At 43.1% G+C, this 20,928-nt stretch overlaps 1 protein-coding gene across 6 annotated transcripts; it reads right to left on the bottom strand.

Annotated features, from left to right (window-relative positions):
* Positions 1–717: 717 nt before the first annotated feature.
* ikzf1 (IKAROS family zinc finger 1 (Ikaros)) lies at positions 718–20,538 on the bottom strand. 6 transcript variants are annotated; one of them, XM_017435075.3, is made up of 8 exons: positions 20,304–20,538; positions 14,964–15,017; positions 14,692–14,805; positions 7,699–7,965; positions 5,356–5,523; positions 4,349–4,474; positions 3,963–4,094; positions 718–3,070 (listed from the first exon to the last, which is right to left on the bottom strand). In XM_017435075.3, the coding sequence occupies exons 1-8, from the start codon at positions 20,446–20,448 to the stop codon at positions 2,367–2,369; spliced, it is 1,710 nt and encodes a 569-aa protein (XP_017290564.1). In that variant the 5' UTR covers positions 20,449–20,538; the 3' UTR covers positions 718–2,366. The 6 variants fall into 6 exon arrangements, with proteins under 6 accessions (XP_017290564.1, XP_017290563.1, XP_017290565.2 ...); XM_017435074.3 differs by having other exon boundaries at positions 3,963–4,097; positions 20,304–20,537; XM_017435076.3 differs by lacking the exon at positions 3,963–4,094.
* Positions 20,539–20,928: the final 390 nt, after the last annotated feature.

Below are 20,928 nucleotides of genomic sequence, written 5' to 3'. Positions count from 1 at the left end.
CCCCCCCCCCCCTCCTCACTCGGACACTTTGACTCCTAAACAATGAAAGCTGGAACCGTTTGCTTCTTGGAGAAGTATTTCAGTCTGTCGGCTCGAAAGGAGAAGTGAGATTTGGGATGCTGGCAGGGCCATATTTGGCTGGCCAAAATATCCCTCTCATGCAAATACCCTTCCTCCCCCTCACAGAATCTTAATCAAGCATGGGTGAGCGTGTGTGTGTGTGTCCACGCTGGCTGCAGCTGCTTCCCGTTCCTGTTAAATCGTACAGCCGCCCATCTGGAGGTGAGCTTCTCCTCCGCTGGCCCCGGCATGCGGCCCCGGAGCCCAGCCGTCTGCTGCGGGGGCCGATCCTCCGTCCTGCCTGACAACTCTTCACACACAGCCGCTCTCTGCTTCTGTTTCACACAACCTGGATGAACAATTATGGCTGTTAGTAACGAGCCACAGTTCCTTTAATGAGCTCGTTATGAATCCGACTGTTTGCTCTGCATTTAGTTTTTATTTGTGCCGTTCAGTCTGTCTTGGATTTATTTGACAGCTCGGCCTGAGCAGCATCTCTACACCTAATTACTGCAGAACGTCAGAGAACCAAAATACAAGCATCGTTTTCTCAAACCTCGTCCTAATTTAAGGCTTTACACTTTTTAATGCATGAAGTTAAAAGTTTTCTAGAACCACAAACCAGATTATTAATAAAAACAAAACACCTCCCCACTCTGTGAGCAAATGTAAAATATCCTTTATTGATATTTTCCGTTTAAATGAGGTTAACTTTATTTGCATTTCATGAGTGAAACATTTTTTAGTCATGATCCCGTCACACGTTTAGTTGGGATGAACAGAAAGAAGATGCAGCTTTTCTGTGTCTGTAGGACAAACATGGATCACAGTAATAAATATAAAAACAGACAGGCGTGAAAAGCTTTTATAAATAATAGAAACACGGGATGAAGGAAACAGAGCGACGTGGCTTCAGCAGAAAAACAAACTCTTCAGCTGAAAATAAAAAACATAACCAAACATTTTCCTGAATTTCCAAAATAAAAAACAACACGTGAACATTTTATATTTTATGGCATGTAAATATTTGTTTCAGAACATAATTCTTTTTTATCATTTCAGTCTTTTTTCCTTTGAAACGGGCAGAGAAGTCAGTCCTCTTAAACACTTTATCAGAAATGAAAGGAAAGGTTTGAAATGTCGCAGGTTATATATTTATCTGGGATCAACAAACATGCACACATTGTATAAAAACAAAAACAACTCATACCGACATCGAGTGTATTTTACATCATGTAGGCTGTATATTACAAACGCATGTTTTACTTCCTGTTTCCAAGACCAGGGGTCTGCAAGCTGTGGCTCCGGGGCCACACGTGGCTCATAAACCCGTCAGTCTTTAAGTTTAATTCACTTTAATAAAAGGAGGTTTTATGATCTGTGGACTGAACGTCTGCAGCAGAATCAGATCAAAATTCTCACTGAAACGGTTTTTAAAGACGGTGATCAGTTTCAGTCGAGCTGATGGTTCGCTTATTTAATTTATTCTAGTTTCTGATTCTATTCTTCTTCAAACCCAACCAGAAAATTAACAGTTTTCAACTAACTTGAAGCAAACTGCTGTAAAACAAAAGTCTTTCTGTGATCTGTTAGAAATATGGAGAAAAAAATGGAGTTTTTACACCAGGAAGTTATTTGATCTTCTTTATTCTAAAGAGAAATAAAAACTTGCTTCTGATTAAAGTCTTTCACTTTAAGCAGTAGAAGTAAATATTTTATTTGAGGACATTTAAGTCATAACTAACCAATAAACTGGTCTATTTGTGTCTTTGTTTCTTTAAAAGACTTTAGGGAGCAACTTAATTCTTTATTTATCTTTTCTTTATGAAAAACTGAGTTATGTCGACATGGTTTTATTAAATAAAGTTGGATTTTCTTCTGCAGAGCTGCAGGTTTTATTCAGGAACAGACGTGGTAAAAATGTCTCAATCGTAAAGGTTCCAAATGTTACCTAAAACTTTTTCATTTCAGGACACATTAACCTTCAATATGAGAAAACTTAATATCTGATTTTATTTTTTCATGACTTTAAACCCTAAATGTGGGGGCGGCTGCCGAGGTGGGTGTGATGGAGGCAGCAGGATAATGTGCGCAGCCTACAATACAGTTTTGCAAGGTGTGCTCATGATAATGGGTCGTGAATTTTAAAAAAGTGGCCCACTCAAGATGGGGCTGCACAGCTCGTTGGTCGCTTATTTGCAGACACTTAAAATTCAGTGATTCTGCAATGGAAAATTCATCAATTTTCTTGTAATTTGGAGTTGCCAACCGGTCTCCAGCAGCTGCAGCCCAGTGAGACACCACCTTCAGTAGCGGTGCTCTCCTCGGGTGATGTGGGAGGAGAACTCGTATCGATCTTGACTCCGGTAGCCGCAGAGGTTGCACTCGAAGGGGTCTCTGAAGCCGTGGCAGCCCATGTGGATGGTGTACATGACGTGGTCCAGGAAGAGCACGCGGCAGTGTTCGCAGCGGTACGCCCTCACCTGCTCGCCGTCCGACGTCACCACCTTGAAGCCCTCGGAGGCCATCTCGATGCTGGCCCGGATGGCGTCGTACTGCCTCTGCTGCTCCTCCTTCACCAGAGGCAGCACTCCGTTCCTCACCCCCGAGGTGATGTGGTTGGTCAGGTAGATGAGGCCGGCGGCCGCGGCGCCCGGACGATCTTCGTTGTTGCTCTCCGTGTCCGTAGAGTCCTGGCCGCTGTGGCTGGGCGAGCCGTCCTTCTCGCTGGAGGCGGACTTGGAGTTGGAGAGCAGGAGCAGGTTCTCAGCTGCACTGTCTTTGGCTGATAGACCCGTCCCGGAGTGGCTTTCTGTCCCCGCTTTGTGGAGGGGGTACATGGAGGTGAGACCAACATCGGAGGAGGAGGCTGGCGAGGTCTGAACCAGAGGCCGGAGAGATTCTGCCCCCAGGTAGCTTATGGCGCTGTTAATAGCCTGGTCGATCACGTGGGGCTGAATCAGTTCTCCAGAACCTCCATCATAGGACAGATCTGACAGACGTTTGTCTCCTGATGGGACAGAGAGAAACAGGCGTTTACCTTTCATCTTCTCTCCAGCTGAGTTTAAAACATGTTTACAGGTGGAACAGTAAAAAAAAAACAAGTGGTTAATGCTAGTTGTTGTTTTTATTTCTTTAAAAATGGACGATAGTCCCAAAAACAGAGACAGACAAACAATCCGTATGAGTGGGGAAGCTCTAAGGTAGCAGGCCATGTAGCTGTAATTAAAAATAAAATAAAGCTTTATATTTTATTCTACTGCCTTATTATCTCATTTAAACAGTGTCCTGGGGGCCATCTTCGTTTCAGTTAATATGGCTTTCCATACTTTATCTCTCTCTGCCAGAAACGCTTCATCTGAGTGAATTATTCTTGCTTTGTTTTGTTGTAAAGTGCTTTATAAAATGTCTTCATCTCCATCTTTACTGTCCGGTTAGCTAATAACACAAAAATCAGTCCAGTTTTAGAAAAAAATTCATTTAGTTTTCAATATTATTTCCAGAGAAAAGGGTGCAGAGATGAAGTCATCTTTCAGGTCTAAACCAGAGGAAGGCTTGAAAGAGTTTTATCTTTAAATATTATAACATTTTGAAGTTAATCTCAGTTTTATTGTTGACTCTTTTGTTTTAAATGCAGAACGTTTACTTTTATTCCTGGTCTGATCTGACATCTTCTGCTTCTCAATATCTCATTTTTTTTATAATCTATCCTTCTATTGATAAATAAAATTATAGAGTGAGGCAGAAAATGTAAAAATGTTTTTTGCAGCGCCGAGGTGACAGAATAAACACAAACTCATTTCAGTTTCACTTGTGATCTTTTCATTCATGTGACACTTCTTTTTTTAGCACAATTCTGAACATTTGATTGAAAATAAAGGAAAGCAGATTTCAGCCCTTACCCACAAACTTCTGTGGCATAGTGCTCTTACGTTTAGCTACATTATTAGCTAGTCTGTCTAGCACCAGGGCTCTGTCAGCTCCCGTCTGGCTTAAGTCTTCCCTCTGTTCATTCTGGTTGCTTTCTTCCTTTACTACTGGAAAGAAAGACAGAAGAAGATTTTAGCATCAATTTAATTTGATTTGGGCTTTTTTCAAATGCTGATTTAATCTGTTCTGACTCTTCTGACACGAGAATCACCGATATGTGGTCATGCATAAGTCTGCAGTTCTTTGGGATATTAAACTGAGTCTTTAATCAGCTGATAATGACAGTAAAACAACCTGTTCTGTGCCATGCTGCAGGTCTGCTGGTAGGGTAACGTTGGGCTCGGGTCATGGGACTCACCTGTGTAGATGCTGTTCTGCAGACCCATGCACTGCAGGTAGTTGTGGCACCGCTCCTTGTGCTCCTCCAGAGAGCTGCGCTGCTTGTAGCTCCGCCCACAGTAAGCACACTTGTGGGGCTTTCCAACTGGAAAACAAACAAACAGATAAACAAATACAGAGAGCGCACAAACAAACAGATAAATAAATACAGAGAGCGCGGAGGACAGGATTCATGGAAGCCAGGGGAGGACATGATGGTGTTAACGTCAGATGACGGCGCCGGTTTGCTCAAGATAACGAGATAAAACACTTCTCTCCAAATAACTGAGTCTATTTCCTCAAGTTAACGGTATATTTATTTATTTATTTTAACTTTAAGAAGCTGTAGCAACACAAAATACAGCCTGACAGAGAGTACCGGGTAAGTACTCTGTAAGTACCAGTACTTACGAGTACTTGCTGGTTACACCAGAAGTGCTACAGCTAGAAGCTGCTGCTGCTGTTTGCTTGTATTATGAGTCCTGTCATAATTAAACTCTATTTCTGCAAACTGAGTTTAGAGTTCAGAGAGCTACCTACGACAGGTAAGACACTGATTATTCACAAGAAATCTATTTGAATCTTCTTTAACATAAAAAACAATCAGTTTGTGTATTTTAGTCATTTTCCTTTTATTTAAATCTGCACGGCTGTTTTTTATTCAGACCTGAATACGTTAATGATTTTATGAATTGAAGTTTTAAGTCGTGTCGCCTCTATTTTTCGTAATTTCAGTTAAAAGTGTTAAAAACCGGCACGTTATCCCAACGCTGTTCCGGTAAACTATTCACAGTTGCTGTTTACACCCAAATTTCCTGAGCGCGTACTTCTGCAAAGCATTTAAAAAAAATTAAATAAATAAATTTTAAAAAGTGACACCATATCTGCGTGCTGTCAACTTCCCCTTCCAGAGCGCCGAGCTCTCTGAGTCCGCAGCAGAAGTGTTTTACTCAGCTGGAACTGAAATCAAGTTGTGCCGTTTCTCACCTGAGTGGGTGCGCAGGTGGCCGGTCAGGGCGTCCCTCCTGCGGCAGGCGTAGCTGCACAGGTGACACTTGAAGGGCTTCTCCCCCGAGTGCAGCTTGATGTGACGCAGCAGGTTGCCCTTCTGGGTGAACGAGGCTCCGCACTGACTGCACTGGAACGGCCGTTCACCTGCGAGCGTCAGCAGACACACAGCCGACACGTCTGAATGCAGCAGGCGGGAAAACGAACAATAAAACACCTGCAAACGGCGGGACTTCCGTTAAACCAGAGTCCCTTAAACCTGAGGTCTGCAACCTGCAGGAACTTTGACTAAACCTGCATCAACCGGAGTCATTTTGTTTATAAATCTACAACAGGAAGCAGCACTTTTAGCTGTTTACCTCTTTAAACTGTTTGCAGTAAAATAAAAAGTACGGCTGCCTGGGATGTGTTTATAACATTTATAAAGATGGACGAAGGTTCAGACCTGAACCCAGAATGTCCTTTTTTTTGTTTTGTATTTTTGGAACCAGAGTCTGTGCACTCGGGATGTGGGGCTGTACCCTCGGTAGTCCCGCCTCCTTCCCCTCCCAACCCGCTAACAGGTTGTCAATCAGTGTGACGTGACACCTGAAGTAACTCATTAAAACCAGAAATAACTCATTAAAACCAAACATTTTTTAAAAAACAAAATGTGCATCTGAACTTACAGCAGCAAGATAAGATCTACGTGAATCAACAAAAAATGATTTATCTGAAGTTTGTTTTTATTTTTTAGTCAGGAAAATTTCCCGTTTGTTTAAACGGAGGGGGCGGGGCTTAAAAATTGTGCTGGAACCAGCCACCAGGGGGCGCTTTGTTTACACTGAGCGCGTACCTGCATTTTAGAGTAAACTGCACCGTTTGTCACGTTTGAGTTCAGACCTTTAAAATACAGCGTTCAGGAGGAGATTTCTGCTCTGACATCAGAACCATCATCTGCAGGGTCACCGGCCTACCAGTGCCAGAACAAGCTGGATCATGGAGCATCTCCAGGGCGGGGGACGGGGGAGGATGGGAGGATGGGAGGANTGGGGGGGGGGGACGCAGCAGACTGACACCCCGTCTCTCCCTGCTCCCCCTGAACCCATCCACTCCCGGCGCTCTGATCGAACAAGAGCCTCTCAGACTCAGCCTGCCAGCTCCGTAATGCACCATCGCTTAGGTCAATTTGATCTAAAATTCTCATTTTTTCCTCTTCTTCGTCTCTTAAATAAGCGCGCCACATCACAATGCAAATTCTGCCTCATTTGAATAAAGTGAAGAAAACACTTTGTGTTGAGAGCCAGTCTTCCTGATCAGCGCCTCTGGAATAAACCAATATCGAGCCTTTCTGCGTGTTGTGGCATTCTGTGAGAGCGTTTTAATATGTTTTTTTTTCTGTGTGTGAAAGGCCCGCCATAAAATAAGAGTCACCGTTGAAGCAGCAAAAATATATAAAAAGGGAGATTCATTAAAAATGCATTTCGGGAGCAGAAAGACTTACCTCTGAATATTTTTCTCTTTAAGTGGGAGGCATTTCATTACGTCTTTTATTCTTTCTTTTTGCATTTACATTAATCTGCCATTCCTTTCTTCCATTTTGAGTTTCATTAGTCTCTTAAGCTCGATGCTTAAGAGCTTTTTCACAAATGTTCCCCACCACTGGTTTGGCTCCGTCACAATAGAATATCAATTTTGAATTTTGAAAAACTTTTAATAGCCAGATAATTGTCACTTTGTAAAAAGATCCCTCCTGACTGCAGCAGATATCCTGTTTATTAACCGGGGGGTGGGGGGTGGGGGGGCTTTTTGGACAAAGTTTGTTTCTTTTACTCTTTTTTTTTTTTTGATCAAGTTATTAAGAGATGTGTAAAAGAAAACTAATGAATGCTAATGCCGATGCTTCGAACTTATTTCATGCACGACAGGAGAATAACTCCAGCTCTGAATTAGTTTAAGGGAGTCTAATATGGCGGGTGATAATGTTTCTGCCCAAGTCTCTGTGTGTGTTAGCAAAAATCTCATGAACCACTGGACGGGTTTGAAAGAAATTTTAAGAAAATAAATATATCTGCAGCTGATTACGTTTTAGAGCAAATCCAATTCAAGATGGCCACCACAGCCAACAATCAGGCAATTTTACAGAAGCTGAGCTAAAACCTGCTCTGGTGGTAGCAGCTGAGAGTCAATAAACTCCGTTATTTTTTAAACTGAAAGGCGGCGGGCGATATGCATCCCTTTCGTTTCTGCGTTTTGTTTGTGTTCGTGCAACAAACATGTATAATTAGACTTTATTTTTGCCGATATGAAGCTAATGAATGGGTGCAAAGAAGGGCAGCTTACCAGTGTGGCTTCGCTTGTGCACCATCAACACATTGGGGCCAATGCAAACTATCCCACAGATATCGCACTTGAGCTTCCCGTTGGGCAGCCGGATGCCGCCAGCCGAGGAGAAGGCCTTAGCTTCAGGGCTCGGCTGGGAGCCGTTCACCTTGGCCCCCGAGGAATCGACCACGCGCAAGTCTTCCGCGCACTCCTCCTCCATGCCATTCATGTCACAGGCCAGCCCACTCTCCTCATCACTGCGAGCCTCAACTTTAATGTTACAGGCTGGAAAAGAGGGCAGGGGAGGGAGGGGAGGGGGCCACGGTTTAGAAAACGAGCATGGTTCTGTCATCATGTCAAATTTTAAAAGATGCCTAATTTATACAGATAATAGGAAAGGAAAATCTTGAACATTTTGCCAGTGGGGTTCCATAGAAAGCGTAGAAACAGTTAATATCTTACCTGGTGCCGATAGCTCCCTGAACGACCCCAGTTCAGAGAAATAGTTTAATTATGGCAGGACTGACGAGCTAACAGCTAGTCGGAGCACGGCTAAGGACAAAGTAGATGCTGTTGTCTTAAAACAGCTCCAGTCTTAAAAGAGTTGGTCAAACAAGCAGCAGCAGCAGCTAGCTGTAGCACTTCTGGTGCAGCCTGGGGGCCACTTCTTGTAGGAATATCATAAAATAAAAGTTTAATGGAAAGAATGATGTCACAGTTCAACTATTGTACTACTAGCTAGTAGAGTACTAGTAGAGATGAAAGGTTTTAAGATCAGTTTGCTTGAATCATTTTGAAGATTGAGTTTGTTTTAAATCAGGAGAAACTGCGTTGGAAGCGGCTCGACTCGGAGAAACGGTCCGAGTCGAGCCGCTTCCAGTCGCTGCCGTCTCAAAAAGACAAAAGGCTTTGAAGTGAAAGCTGCTGTTCATTCCTCTCCGCCGCCGTCAGACCTGCGTCACGCTGCCAGGTCACTGGAAATATTCTGAAAGTCTCGTTCAAACTGACTCCAGGCTGTACTGGAAGTGCTACATCTAGCTGCTGCTGCTCTTTGTGCGTACAATTAACCAAAGCAGCTCATGTGAAGAACCATGTTGAATAAATCTGCTTTGTTTTAGCTGCATCCTCAGTCCTGACAGAATGAAACAAACTCAGGTTGTTCAAGGAGCTATCTACAACAGGTAAGATATTTATTGCTCATAACCCTCACTTCAGCCTATCCAAAACATCCTTTAATTCGGGGACATGAGATTCTTCAGAACCTTTATAACCTTTATAATTAATCCTAAATAGTAGATATTTCCTTTTTTTTCAGCCTCCAAATGTTGGTTTCGTCTTTAATTATTTTTGTCCAACCTTATTTTGAAAGCACTTTCAGTTTTTCCACCTTTACTTTGTTTGTAATGAATTTGTTTTTATCTTTTTGCAGATCAGTGTTAGTTGTTTTAAAACCCGGTTTGGATTTAATTTATCTGCATATATTATCTGCTGCTTTGTTCATTCAGTCACAGTTTCTGGAAACGGCTGCGATCGCTGCACTAAAGGTCAACTTCATCGACATTTACTGAGTGAAACCTCGTGTCCTAAAACAACAAGTTAAAACTTATTCACCCTAAATAAGAATAAATTCAAATATAAACATGATAAAATGAGTGAAAATATTTAGTAGTTCTTGATTTAATTGGGCGACATCTTCAGCGTGACAGCAGGGGGAGAAAACGGCACTGAGCTCCTTCCTGCATCTCCACTTGTGACCTTTTAAAAACTGCAGGATGCTGCATCAAATCTTATTTTAGTCGTTTCTGGTAAATCCAGCTCCGCAGACGGACGCCGTGTCTCTTTGTTAAACTTCGTGGGGACGCGGCTGGACGGCACACTTCGGGTCGTCGGCGACGAGACGAAGAAACACGTCGATCATCTCGCACCATCACACTTCAGTGAAACGAGTGACACCAAGATAAACAGGAAACAGAGATACAGGAAGCAGTGCGAAACTAGGGACGAGCGCGGTATTTATCAGAGCGACAGAGAGCGAACGCAAACAATCATACGGCCTCGTCGTTTACATAATTCACTCTGCTGCCCCTTTTTACTCAGGGACTAAATGCTTCAAAAAGGGATTTTAATTCGATGTGTTCGTGTCAGAAAACAGAAGCATTCGCTCCTCCGATTCCCACCAGAGAACCTTTAGAGACATTTAAGAGAACTGACTTCTGGTGCAGCTGCCAACCTGTGGTTTGCACGTCTCTGCAGCCTGATTTCCCCATGCCCCTACCTCTGTTTGTACAACCAAAGAGGAAGAAGTGGAAATCATGAAATATAGGAATCTATGGAAAAAGAGGAAGCTTCAGAAAGAGGGCCTGTCTAACTGAAATACCAAGAATTATTGAGAAGTGACAGAAAGGGAAGCATGGGAAAGGAATTGTAAAACAGCATGTAACTGAAACTTTTTGCACTGAGAGGCTGAGAGAGCAGGAGGTGAGGTGAAAAGTGTTGGATCATGATGAGTTTTAATCAGATTCAATCATCTGGTGCTTAAACTCCTCGGGACAATTATTACGTCTGTTTGAGAGGAACAGGTGAGTTACGTCACAAAACCCTAAAATACTAAACATTACAGTTCATGAGATGATTGGTGGCAGTGTTTTCAGTTCCTCCATCGGATTCCCTGACTTTACAGACATTAAAACGTGTAGCTTTTAGTCAAACACTGAAACAGGATCACAGATTTGATCTATTTCTTCAACTCCTGGAGAAATGACAGGATATATATTTAAATAACCATGTTGTTGAAGTGGATTCTGGGTTTAAAGTTTATAAAATAACTCGCATTAACAGCAAGAATATTTTGGAAACTGGAGTTGATTCAGACTAGCCTTTAGCTCGTTAGCAGGTCCATCTACAGCAGATAAGATATTAACTGTTCATAAATTAACCACAAACCTGCTTTAATGTCAAATGAGGCTAAATCCCCATTAAATCTGCATTACTTTAAACTTTATTTGTTTCTGTAGGTTCACAACAAACCTTCAGTTTCTCTGCTGACTTAAGAACCTTTTATTTAATGTTTTTTTTACACCATTAACAAAAATTATTTTGGTGATTGATGTTAAACTATTTTCTAGTAAGATGATTTTAAAATAGTTGTAACAAATTGTACCGGAAACTGTTTAAATTCAGGGTGAATTTGTGAGAATTAACCTCCGAGCTGCAGACGTCAAAGCTGCACATGTTGTAAAACATGAAGCTCTCAGAAAAAACCACCAAACGCTTTTTATTTTTTTTTGCAGTCAGGTATTCTGACGTCAGTGTTTCTGCAAATGAAGCTTGAGGGATTTTGAAGTAATCGAGTTTTTTTCCATTTGCATATAAACCTCGAAAACGCAACTTATCAGGTGGTTACGCTGCTTTAAACCTCAACACCCACAGTTTATGATCAGGCTAAAAGTTCTGCAGATTAATTTACAAAACTCCTGATTAACAGAAGAATTTGGCTGATTTCTCTGACAGGAAAAGGCTCAGTTTAAACAATAAAAGCATCCATTTCATGAAAGTGTTTCAGTTAAAGGTTGAGTTTCAGGTTATGAACCTGTAGGAAGTACGAACGCTGGCCTGCCGCCCTGCTGAGGAAGTTGTGACTAAACTGGGAGAAGGAAGAAAGCTTTTATTTTATGTCATGTTTGTCATGATCACACATCCTGATTTATTCGTTTTGGGAAGCAAGTGTCAGACAATGGTCAAAAAGCCTGATGTAGATGTAACTCAGATTACAGACAAACGGATGCTGAAGCAGAGAGTAAAGGAAACAAAAAGAGACTAAGAGCGGCCGTTAGCCTGGCAGGAGATAGAGGTCGATGGTAGCTGGAGTTCGGCTGCAGATGTGTTATTTCTGCAGCGTGGACAAGCTGGGAGCCTGCGGGAAGTGGCTGTTTCTGCCAAGTACTTCTCTCACAGCCTGAAAATAACCTCGTGCACAAGGTAGTGGAACCACAAGTGTCAAACCACGCCAGCAACACATTCAGCACAACTTGCAGGAACACTAAATACAGCCGACTTTTCCCCTCACACACCAAGCAAAAAAACAAAAAACTTTCAGCCATGTTTTCGGGAACTACAGCACTCTGTCTCATATGTCTGAAATAGAAAACGGCTCTCTGAAAGTGAAAGAGAAGCGTTTTCACTGGGAAGTCTCATCTAAGCCTTGTGACTTTATCCCGACAAGTCTCCAAGATTTCTGACCTTTAAGCTTCTCTTCTGTTTGACTCGTAAATGCTTAAACTGCAGCGCTGCAAACGTGCCGACAGCAAGAATCCCAGGCGCTGAAAACTTCTTTGCAACAGGAAACAAGCTGGGCTTTGAGGGTTTGAGCTTTCGATACTTTGAGGTTCAGTGTCCCACATATAGTCCTCGTTTTTGGCCATTTTGCGCTAAAGAGAACTGAGCAGCACATGATCCTGAGTGATAATTTTAACTCGTTTGGGGTTTAATCAGAGAGGCAGCGAGGCAAAGATGTGCTAGATACTTGCACTTCCCTTCTGCCTCTCTGGCCCTGTGCAGACGTAGACAGAAACGGGTTTATTGTGCCGTCTTTGCACACTTTAAAATAAGCCGGACATTTAAATAATCTGCTTCACGTGCTCCCTCTGTGCTCGTTTTGGACTGATTAGATGTTTGTTTTTACCAGCCTCCCGGCAGTAAAGTAAGCTGGTGTGTGTCTGCAGGTGTGTGACCTATGTGGTGTCGTTCGGTGCACATCTCTCCGAGCCCGGCCCTGTTCCTGAACTCTTTATCTCCAGGAGAGCTGAAACTGTCTGATGGCAAGTTCTTCTTAAGAAACTCTTACACATCCTATTTCAGTTTCCTCTTGCATCTAATTTTTGACTCTGCTTTGCTAATCTTTGTCGTTATCTGGATATGTGGAACAATGCAGATAGTAAAGTCGAGAAGAAGGCTGCTTCCTTTTTCTTTTTTGTCACGATGAACGCAGCTTTTTTACAACATAACCTGGAAATTTATTTCAGTGTTTTTTAGATTGAACTTTTAAAAACCTTAAGATGATTCAGGCTCTTAATAAAATAATCTTAGAGTTTCCTCTAAAGTAGTTTTGTTTTTTAGGTTTGAATAAAAATCTGCATCTAAACATTCCAACAAAAATGTTGAAACACCCCCAGCGCACCAGTAGGTGGCGCAAACATTAACATCAAAACACACAAAGCAACAGGCTTAGGCCCCGCCCACAATACTCCAGGTATTTTCTGCCATGTTTGAAGCTTTTGTCCACACATAAACAGAATTGTTGATGAGGAATACGGTTCAGAGAAAAGCTTTATTTCTGGTGACTCGAAACGACTCGAAACCAAAACAACCATGAAGCTGATTTTACCGACTTGTCGACTGTCGGTCTGAGATCGTTCATCAGGAAGAATCTCACTGAGTCTCCAAAATGTCTCAAAATGTTTGCGGAACTTCCCGAGTTACTCACAGAGTTTCAGAAGCTCGCAGTCGAGACACTTGAATTGTGAACTTATTAATAGTAAAAATAATAAACATTAAATCTGCCTTTAATGGTTTCTAAGGTTTACTGCAGTAGATTAAATCGATGAGGGCAATGAAATAATGTGCGTGACCAGGAATACAGCCGTGCAAACAAAAACAGGCCCTGATTTTCAAACAGTTGCAGCCCAGTGAGATACGACTTTATCTGAGAGGAAACTGAGCTTCAGTTGTTCTCTGAGGATCTTCATCCACCAGCAGCTCCCCAGATTATCTCCAAACATCTAATTAAATGTCTATTCTAAAAGAAATATAATAATCAGAAGTGAATCAAAAGCTGTTAAGGCTGTTTGTGTTCTCATTATGTTCTTGTTTATTAAAGTTTGTAAACTTAAATCAGTCATATTTGGGTTCATAAACTTCTGCTGATATTATTTTTAATAAATGTTTGGTTTATCCTTAGTTTATTAAGGATTCTCCTGAAACAATTGTTTCTAGTTTCTTCTCTGTTATTAACCCTTTCAACACACAGTCAGTTTAATGATGAAGAACAAAAACATTAAAATGGTTTTGTTTTGGTTTTGGTTTCAAGGCCACAAAGAGAAATAAGCCGTTAATCATCCTCGGTGTTTCTGAGAGCGTGCACGTGGACAGGAGGTGCAAACCCAGCAGAAAATCTGGTTTTAAAAGTATCCAAAGTTGGACAGATGGAGCCTTTTGTTTCATACGGACCCATGAAACTGAAGTGTTAGAAGACTGAAGTCCCCATCCTCACCATCATATTCCCCACTTGATGTTCCCAAACTCAAATCAAGGCCACATTAACTATTTCTCAAGATTCGGTTTATTAATGACATGCTGGAGATCAAAGGCTTTGGAGTTTTCTTGCCAATGACCTAAATGTGTCTCTTTGCAGCTTTAAATTAAGTTTTCCAGGAGATCTGGAGCAGCAGACATGTCCCACTGGATGTTCAAGGGGGAAGAAGTTAGCAGAGCGTTTTCTGTAAATGTCCTGCTTTTGATCCGGACACGTTCCTGTAAGTGTCCCGGTTTGACTTGGATGCTTTGGGAATGTTAGCGTTGGGACGGTGGGGGCTGCTTCACTGGACATTTCATGATTTACTTCTAGAAGAGTGGAAGGTAGCAAAGGATGGAAAAGTCCTGGGAAATTTCCCTAAGCTTTCCAGAAACCTTTCATAGAAAGTTAAGCCAATTTCCAAATTGGAGACTTTCCATGGGAATTATGGGAATTAACTGGAATTTGGGGCTAATTTAAACAAAAATATAAACATTTTGTTTTATTTAGGCAGACATAAAAACTAAACAAAGTTCAGTAAATTGTCTTTCATAACACAACTGTTTAAAACCTCCCTTTACCTCTCTTTGCACGCTACGGCAATAAAATCTGCTTGTTTTAGTCCAAATTATGCTGAAATATGTTTTCTACAACTCCATTTAAAATCGGTGTATTTGAATTCCCATGGAGAGTTTCCGGTCTTCGGACGGGCTGCCTCGTACCTTTGTCGGCCCGGTGGTTCTGCTGCTGGCTGGAGTTGGCTGACAGGTCCTCCGGGACAGCCATGGGCTCCTCCGCCTCCTCCGACGCTTCGTTGGCAGGGGGGCTCTCCCTGCCTGCAGGGAGACACACACCAGCAAACTTCCCATCACTCACCACGCCACCCCCTTGACAAGACTCATTCGGGGAAGCTAAATTACCTCGGCGTGGTCTAAGAGCCTGTTTGTGGGCCTATTGTATGAACTCTACATTTCAATCATGGGGTAGCTTTTACCTGGCATCTGGGCCATCTCTTGGTCCTCCTCTGTCTCCATGCGGTGCAGGTACTCTAATAGGAGGAGGAGAAGAAGATGTAAATGCGTAGAAGTTTAATCAAATGTAGGCTGGGGGGACAACAGCATTATAAAAGGCTCGAGTGGAGTTAAGGATGTACTTCTCGGTGTGATTCCATCAGCTCGCCGTGATACCTCGTGTCACGCCACAATTACATTACAAAGAATTACAGACGTTTTCATTACAGGTCTGACAGGAAGCCGAGGCCAGAGAGCAGCCCGGCTCCTGCTCGCGGACCCGTCGGCCTGCCGGGAACGGGCTTTCAGACCACATTTGTTATTTATTGTTAATTTTCTGCCACGTAATCATCCCAAAATGCAAACTGACTGCCGCAAAATTAAGCAGAAAATTAACTGGCCCCGGGGTCAGGGAGGATGCGGGTGTTCGCCGAAGCCCGGCTGACTGACGCTCGTGTTCTCTCTAATTTACTGAGCATGCATGGCTGCGCCCGTGGCCTGAGCGCAGACACAATCAGAGCCGAGGAGAGGGGGGGAGGAGGCAGAAACAGCAGAGAGGGGCGGGAGTCAAAGGAGCAAATGCAACTGGAAGGGGTAGAGACAGAAAAGAGGACAGACAAGTTCTCTTTATTTTTATTTTTTTTTAGAGCAAGACGAGGCGGTGCGGTCCAGAAGCCATCCTCTGGCCAGGGCTGAATATCTGAGGAGTCACCAGCGCTCGTGGCCCCATTAATAATGAATGACCCTGAAGCCTGCAGCAGATGGGCCCGGCAGCCGCGGCTTCAAGAAGCCCTTGGCGGGGCCGCTGCCCGGTCCAAGCAGCCACACAGGGAGAAGTGAAGCTCCCGAAAATAGCGAAACGAGCCCGGGGGAGAAGGGGAACCTAGGCCTTCCTGTTTTACTGACAGATGGCTCCACACGCTTGGAACAAACAGTGGGAAGCAAACAGGCGGCTCTGTCGCAACGCGCCGTGTTATCCGGAGCCGGGCCAGGAGCTGGTCGGCTGCAGGCAGGGGCGGGGTCAAAGGTCGCCGGTGCAGATGATTCGCTCTGCAGCTCCGCTGAGCTCCGACTCTTCAGCATCAGGGACACAAGAATATGTTGTATTCTCATGTGCCCTGGTGTTTTTCTGGGCAGATGGTGCGAGGGGAAACACGGGCGTGTTGGTGGGGGTGGGGGTGGGGGCGCACTTCGACTAAAATAAAAGTTCCTTTACTCACAGCTACAACCCACACGCATGTGGAAAGTTAGAAGAATCAGAAAGTAGTTTTCTGTTCCAACAGTTGCTCTTTCTTCTCTGCAGACGCTTCAGATTTTAAATATTAAAGACTTTAAGATCTTCTGTTTTAATTACTGATACATGAAAGGAAGGAATGCATATCGCCCGCTGCCTTTAGGCCAGAGTTTTAGACTAAGGTTGTCTTAAGTTGAGAAACCTAATGAGGCTTTTACAGCATGTTAAAGAAAGCTCCTCTTCAGTCTGTTAGTGCTCACAGGATCAGCTGGGGATCGGGTGGCAGAACTCTGGGAATAAACGGGAATAAACCTGGAAGTGAAGATACTGAAGGTTGGGACATTTAGGGACATGTAGGGACAGGTGGGACATGTAGGGACAGGTGGGATTGGTGACGTGTAAAAATGTTTAAAATCCTCTGTTCTGTAAAGGTTGTGGCTCATCGTCTGTAAAACAGGTCATTAAATTTGTGACTTCCATAAAGTTTGGGTCAAACTCTTCACCTGCCTCTGACAAATCCAGATGTTTTTATTTTGTATTTCTGTTTGGATTTGATCCAGATCGTTTTCAGTTCCGGTTAAATCCCTTAAATTCAAACACTTCCCATAAATCTCATGGAAAGTTTCGAGTTTGGAATATTTTTAAAATTCCTCAGCCGAACTTCCTGTGGAAAGTTTCTTCAAAGTTTCCAAAAATTTACTCAAACTGTTTTGCATCCCTGTTAGGGGTAACTCTCAGCTACTACCACGCCAAATTTTAGCTCAATATCTCTAAAGTTCATTGAGTTATAGCCGTTTCTGTGTTTCCTAAGGTCAGTTGGCTGTGGCAGCCATCTTAAATCAGGTCGACTCCCAAAGCTGATCAGTTGTAGATGTACATCTAGTGAGTATTTCCTGAAAGATTCCTTAAAAATGATCCAGTGGTTCCGGAGATATTTTGCTAACAGACAGACACGCGCAGCTGTTGGCAGTGGGCGTTAATGAAATTCATTTTAATTCCACCAACCAGTCATTTCAAAACAAAGTTACTCACTGGGTCTAAGTTACTCAGACGCTGTCGGAGTGTCAGAGAGCAGCAGCAGCTGCTACAGCAGCGCTGGAGCAGTTTTTGATCAGAGTTTGTCAAGTGGGGAGATGCAGGAAGAGGCTTGTGGGTTGACAGAATTCTCGGTCTTCCTCCTGCTGCACGTTTGCATGCATGTGTGTGTTTGTTTGGTTGGAGGTGGGGGAGGGGTCCGAGGCGTCGCAGCGAGGTGCGAACGCTACACCAGGGAGCAGGGTGGAGATGAGAAACCGTTAACAGATACTGAGGACCACGCCGCCGCAGCCTGGATGCTCGGGAGCGGGCCTGAACCGGAGAGGACCAGAAGGTCCAGCTCCTGATTTAATCCGTCAAACATTCAGAGTTTAAGGCCCCTAAACATCACCAAGATCATTTTATTTCTTACATTAATGTCCTTCAAATAAAAGTCTGCACACAACATTTCCTACAGAAGAGACTAAAAACCCGTCAGGGATGAAGAGGTGCTGGGATAGATTTACGCTCTGACTTTTAAATGATGCAAATAACAGTTCTTTGTTTACACTGAATACGTACCAGCATTTCAGAATTACATCTGAAAAACTACGGGAGGAAACTCTTTCAGGATGAGCTGTTTGTGACGAGTAAAGCAAAGGTTTGATCTGATGTAATGGAACAAATTCACCTCTGAAAAATGCACTAATTTCATGAATTTATCTTTTGTTTCAGCAGGAAGCTCCTCGTAGACGCAGGTTAGAGGAACACGAGTTAAATATTAATTTACAAATAATTAGGAAATAAGACAAAGCATGGGTTAAAGACAGCTCAGTCCGTGTTTCAGTACCGAGAACCAGATTTAAAAAATGTGAGGAAAAGTGTTTTATAAAGTCCTGACAGCACCCAGGTTTTCTGAGGCGGACCGAGTGAATCCTGAAGGTCGTCTGACGCTTCGCTTCCATCCGAGGAGCTTTATGCTAAAAGGCTCCAGATAAAAGCAGGAAATGGTTTTTAAAGGTTTCCTTCAAATGTCGGGCGGTTTAAAGTTACGTTTATTTACTGAAACACTCGAGTAAAACACAAACACGTCATGGACATGTGTCAGGTTTAGTCAGAGAGGCTCGTTGTTGTCGGCAGCTGAGATAAAAATAAAATTTACTGACAGATTGAAGTTACCTGGTTTTAGGTCATGAAAGGATATCATCTTATAGAAAAGAGACGTAAATTAAAAAAGAAACTGGTTCAAATCCATCAGCTGCTGTTTGATTAAATCTGATTGTTTGAGTTTGACTGTTTGTACGAAACGATGAAAAGCTTCAGATATAATTACTCAACCATGTTTTTACTAAAGTCTGGAAAAGTTGATTTCAGGAGTTTTCCTGTGAGTAAAAACACAGGGAGATGATATAAATTTATCTGAAAAGATGAGTTTTGAGCCACTTTTTAGAATAAATATATTAAAAACCAACATTTTTCTGACCCATCCAGACATCGATCCACTAAAAGTTTCCACTTTGTTTGGTTCTGAGCTGACTCTGTGACGCTGAGTGAAAATATCTGAATTAATAATGTTTTCTTTTTGACTTGTGCGTGCTGCTCGGCCACCTTGGTGCACATGGAGATTCTCATCAGTAATTCATGAAGCGTTTGTGTGGAAGTGGGCTGATAGTGTCAGCAGATGTGTTCCTATCAGGGGGGGTGGGGGGTGAGGATGAGGAGGGGGAGAAAGGTGCACTGAGGAGAAGTTTCCTTCATTTGCATCTGACACACTTCACTACTCTGCTATTCAGACAGTACAATCATTTTAATAACTGTCTGTCTTCCTCAACACACACACACACACACACACCTCACACACTTTCACACACCCACCCACACACACACTTCTGTTTCTACTCCTCGGACAGATTTGCAACATTTTCAGCACTTCTCTTTCCATTTGAGACAAAAAGACTCATTTTTCCTTTTATTTTGGACAAAGGTTCGTTTGTTTGTTGAATTTATTTGATTTTACTTTAGCTGTAAAATCCCTTAAATTATACAAACTCGGAAACTAAAACCTTAAAAAGTGAAGTTGTCAGAAAGAGTTAAATTGTATGTTTTATATTGATTATAAATGATTGAAATGTGAGTCCTCTCCGGGTGTTTTTGGGGCGTTAAAAACAAGTTTTCACCTCAGCAGCAGAAGCGCACAAACCTCTGTAGTCCTGCCTACATTTAGTTTTTTTTCTCTAACTTCCCTTCACACAAACAAACTGAAACTGTGGTTCGACTGAGAACAGACGAACACAAAACTAAAGGTATGAGAAAAAAGAAATTATTAAAATATTCTGAGGATCTTTTTTATCAATTAGTTGGTTTTATTTCGCGCAAAGAGCTCTTGATGAAGAATTCCGACATTTTTTACTTTTTAGCTTAACCCACAGATAAACCTACCCCTAAAATTATATATATATATATATATATATATATATATATATTAAATATAATAAAAATTAAAAGTTAAAAAGTGTTTAAATATTTAGCTGAACTTCAGACCCGCGCGGGTTCTGAGCGCGCGGCCGCTGCAACAGGTGATCCCCTAAACCCGGGAAAACAGGACAAATAAACCAACTAAAACATGACAGGTTTTATTTCTATAAAATAAAATAATTTAATTTATGTCGTTTATTGTTGGTAATTTATAAAAAAAAAAAACGCGCGCGTGAGGACAGGAAAAGGGGAAGATTTCCTCCACTTCCTTTAAATTAGTGGCAAAGAACGCGGAAAAATGAGCAGCTTTCCTTGTTTTGTAGCAGTTTGAAATCTTTAAAACTGAGTTTTTTAAAGTCGGTGGTGAAGTGGAGCCCCCCGCAGCAGCAGTAGCAGTAGCAGCAGCAGCAGTAGCAGGCGGGATGTGATGCTCACGCGCACCTGCACCGAACCTCTCTGGAGACGCTTTGCTTTTTTTTCCAAGTTTCTAAAAGTTTCCTAAAAGCTCCTGATCCCGGCAGCTCGCCCTCACGGTCCCGACCCGGTCTGGACGCGAGGGCGGCGTTCGGGGCCGGGTGGTGGCGGGGTGCAGAAACTTTACCTGCTATTCCTTGAGTTTGCAGAATGAAGTTCTTCCAACTGTCCCCGGCTCCATGTGCAGAAGGTCGCAGCGCCGCCGCGGCCCCATGGAGCTGCACCCGGAGTCCCTCCCCTCTCCACTGCACTTCCTCGTTCCAGCCCAGCATGACTTATGTCTCTGAGCTCGGCTCGGGCATTTTGCTTGCTTTTATCCACGCGCTCTGCGCAGCCCGGGCAGCCGAGCCTGAACCCGAACCCTTGGCACTCCGCTTTGTGCTGCGCCAATAAACAGCTGGCAGCCAGCAGAGCATCACTGGCAGCCATGCATGAGATGGGATGAGGCGAGAGGAGAGGGGTCCATTCATTCTTTATTTATTTCATTCACAGGGAGGGAGGGAGGGGGGCTCCTCTTCTGTCACCTGTTCTGGTTCTGGTTCTGGCTCCTGACCCAGCAGAACCTGGTTCTGGCTCCAGACCCAACAGAACCTGGTTCCAGCTCTCGATCCAACAGAACCTGGGTCCAGCTCCCGACCCAACAGAACCTGGTTCTGGCTCCTGACCCAGCAGAACCTGGTTCTGGCTCCTGACCCAACAGAACCTGGTTCCAGCTCCAGACCCAACAGAACCTGGTTCCAGCTCTCGATCCA

This window comes from Kryptolebias marmoratus, linkage group LG22, assembly GCF_001649575.2.
Source record: "Kryptolebias marmoratus isolate JLee-2015 linkage group LG22, ASM164957v2, whole genome shotgun sequence".
Classification (NCBI taxonomy): domain Eukaryota; kingdom Metazoa; phylum Chordata; class Actinopteri; order Cyprinodontiformes; family Rivulidae; genus Kryptolebias; species Kryptolebias marmoratus.
The sequence above is the reverse complement of the archived record's forward strand: the minus strand, read 5'-3'. Positions and strand labels throughout refer to the sequence as shown.

What these genes read in the sequence shown, in the direction of transcription:
- ikzf1 (XM_017435074.3), bottom strand. Translation starts at nt 20,448, where the DNA reads ATGCTGGGCTGGAACGAGGAAGTGCAGTGGAGAGGGGAGGGACTCCGG. An exon ending in GCAGAACAGCATCTACACAG is followed by an intron (nt 4,098 to 4,348) that starts GTGAGTCCCATG and finishes CTTTCTTTCCAG; the next exon opens with TAGTAAAGGAAGAAAGCAAC. An exon ending in TATGCCACAGAAGTTTGTGG is followed by an intron (nt 3,071 to 3,962) that starts GTAAGGGCTGAA and finishes CTGTCCCATCAG; the next exon opens with GAGACAAACGTCTGTCAGAT.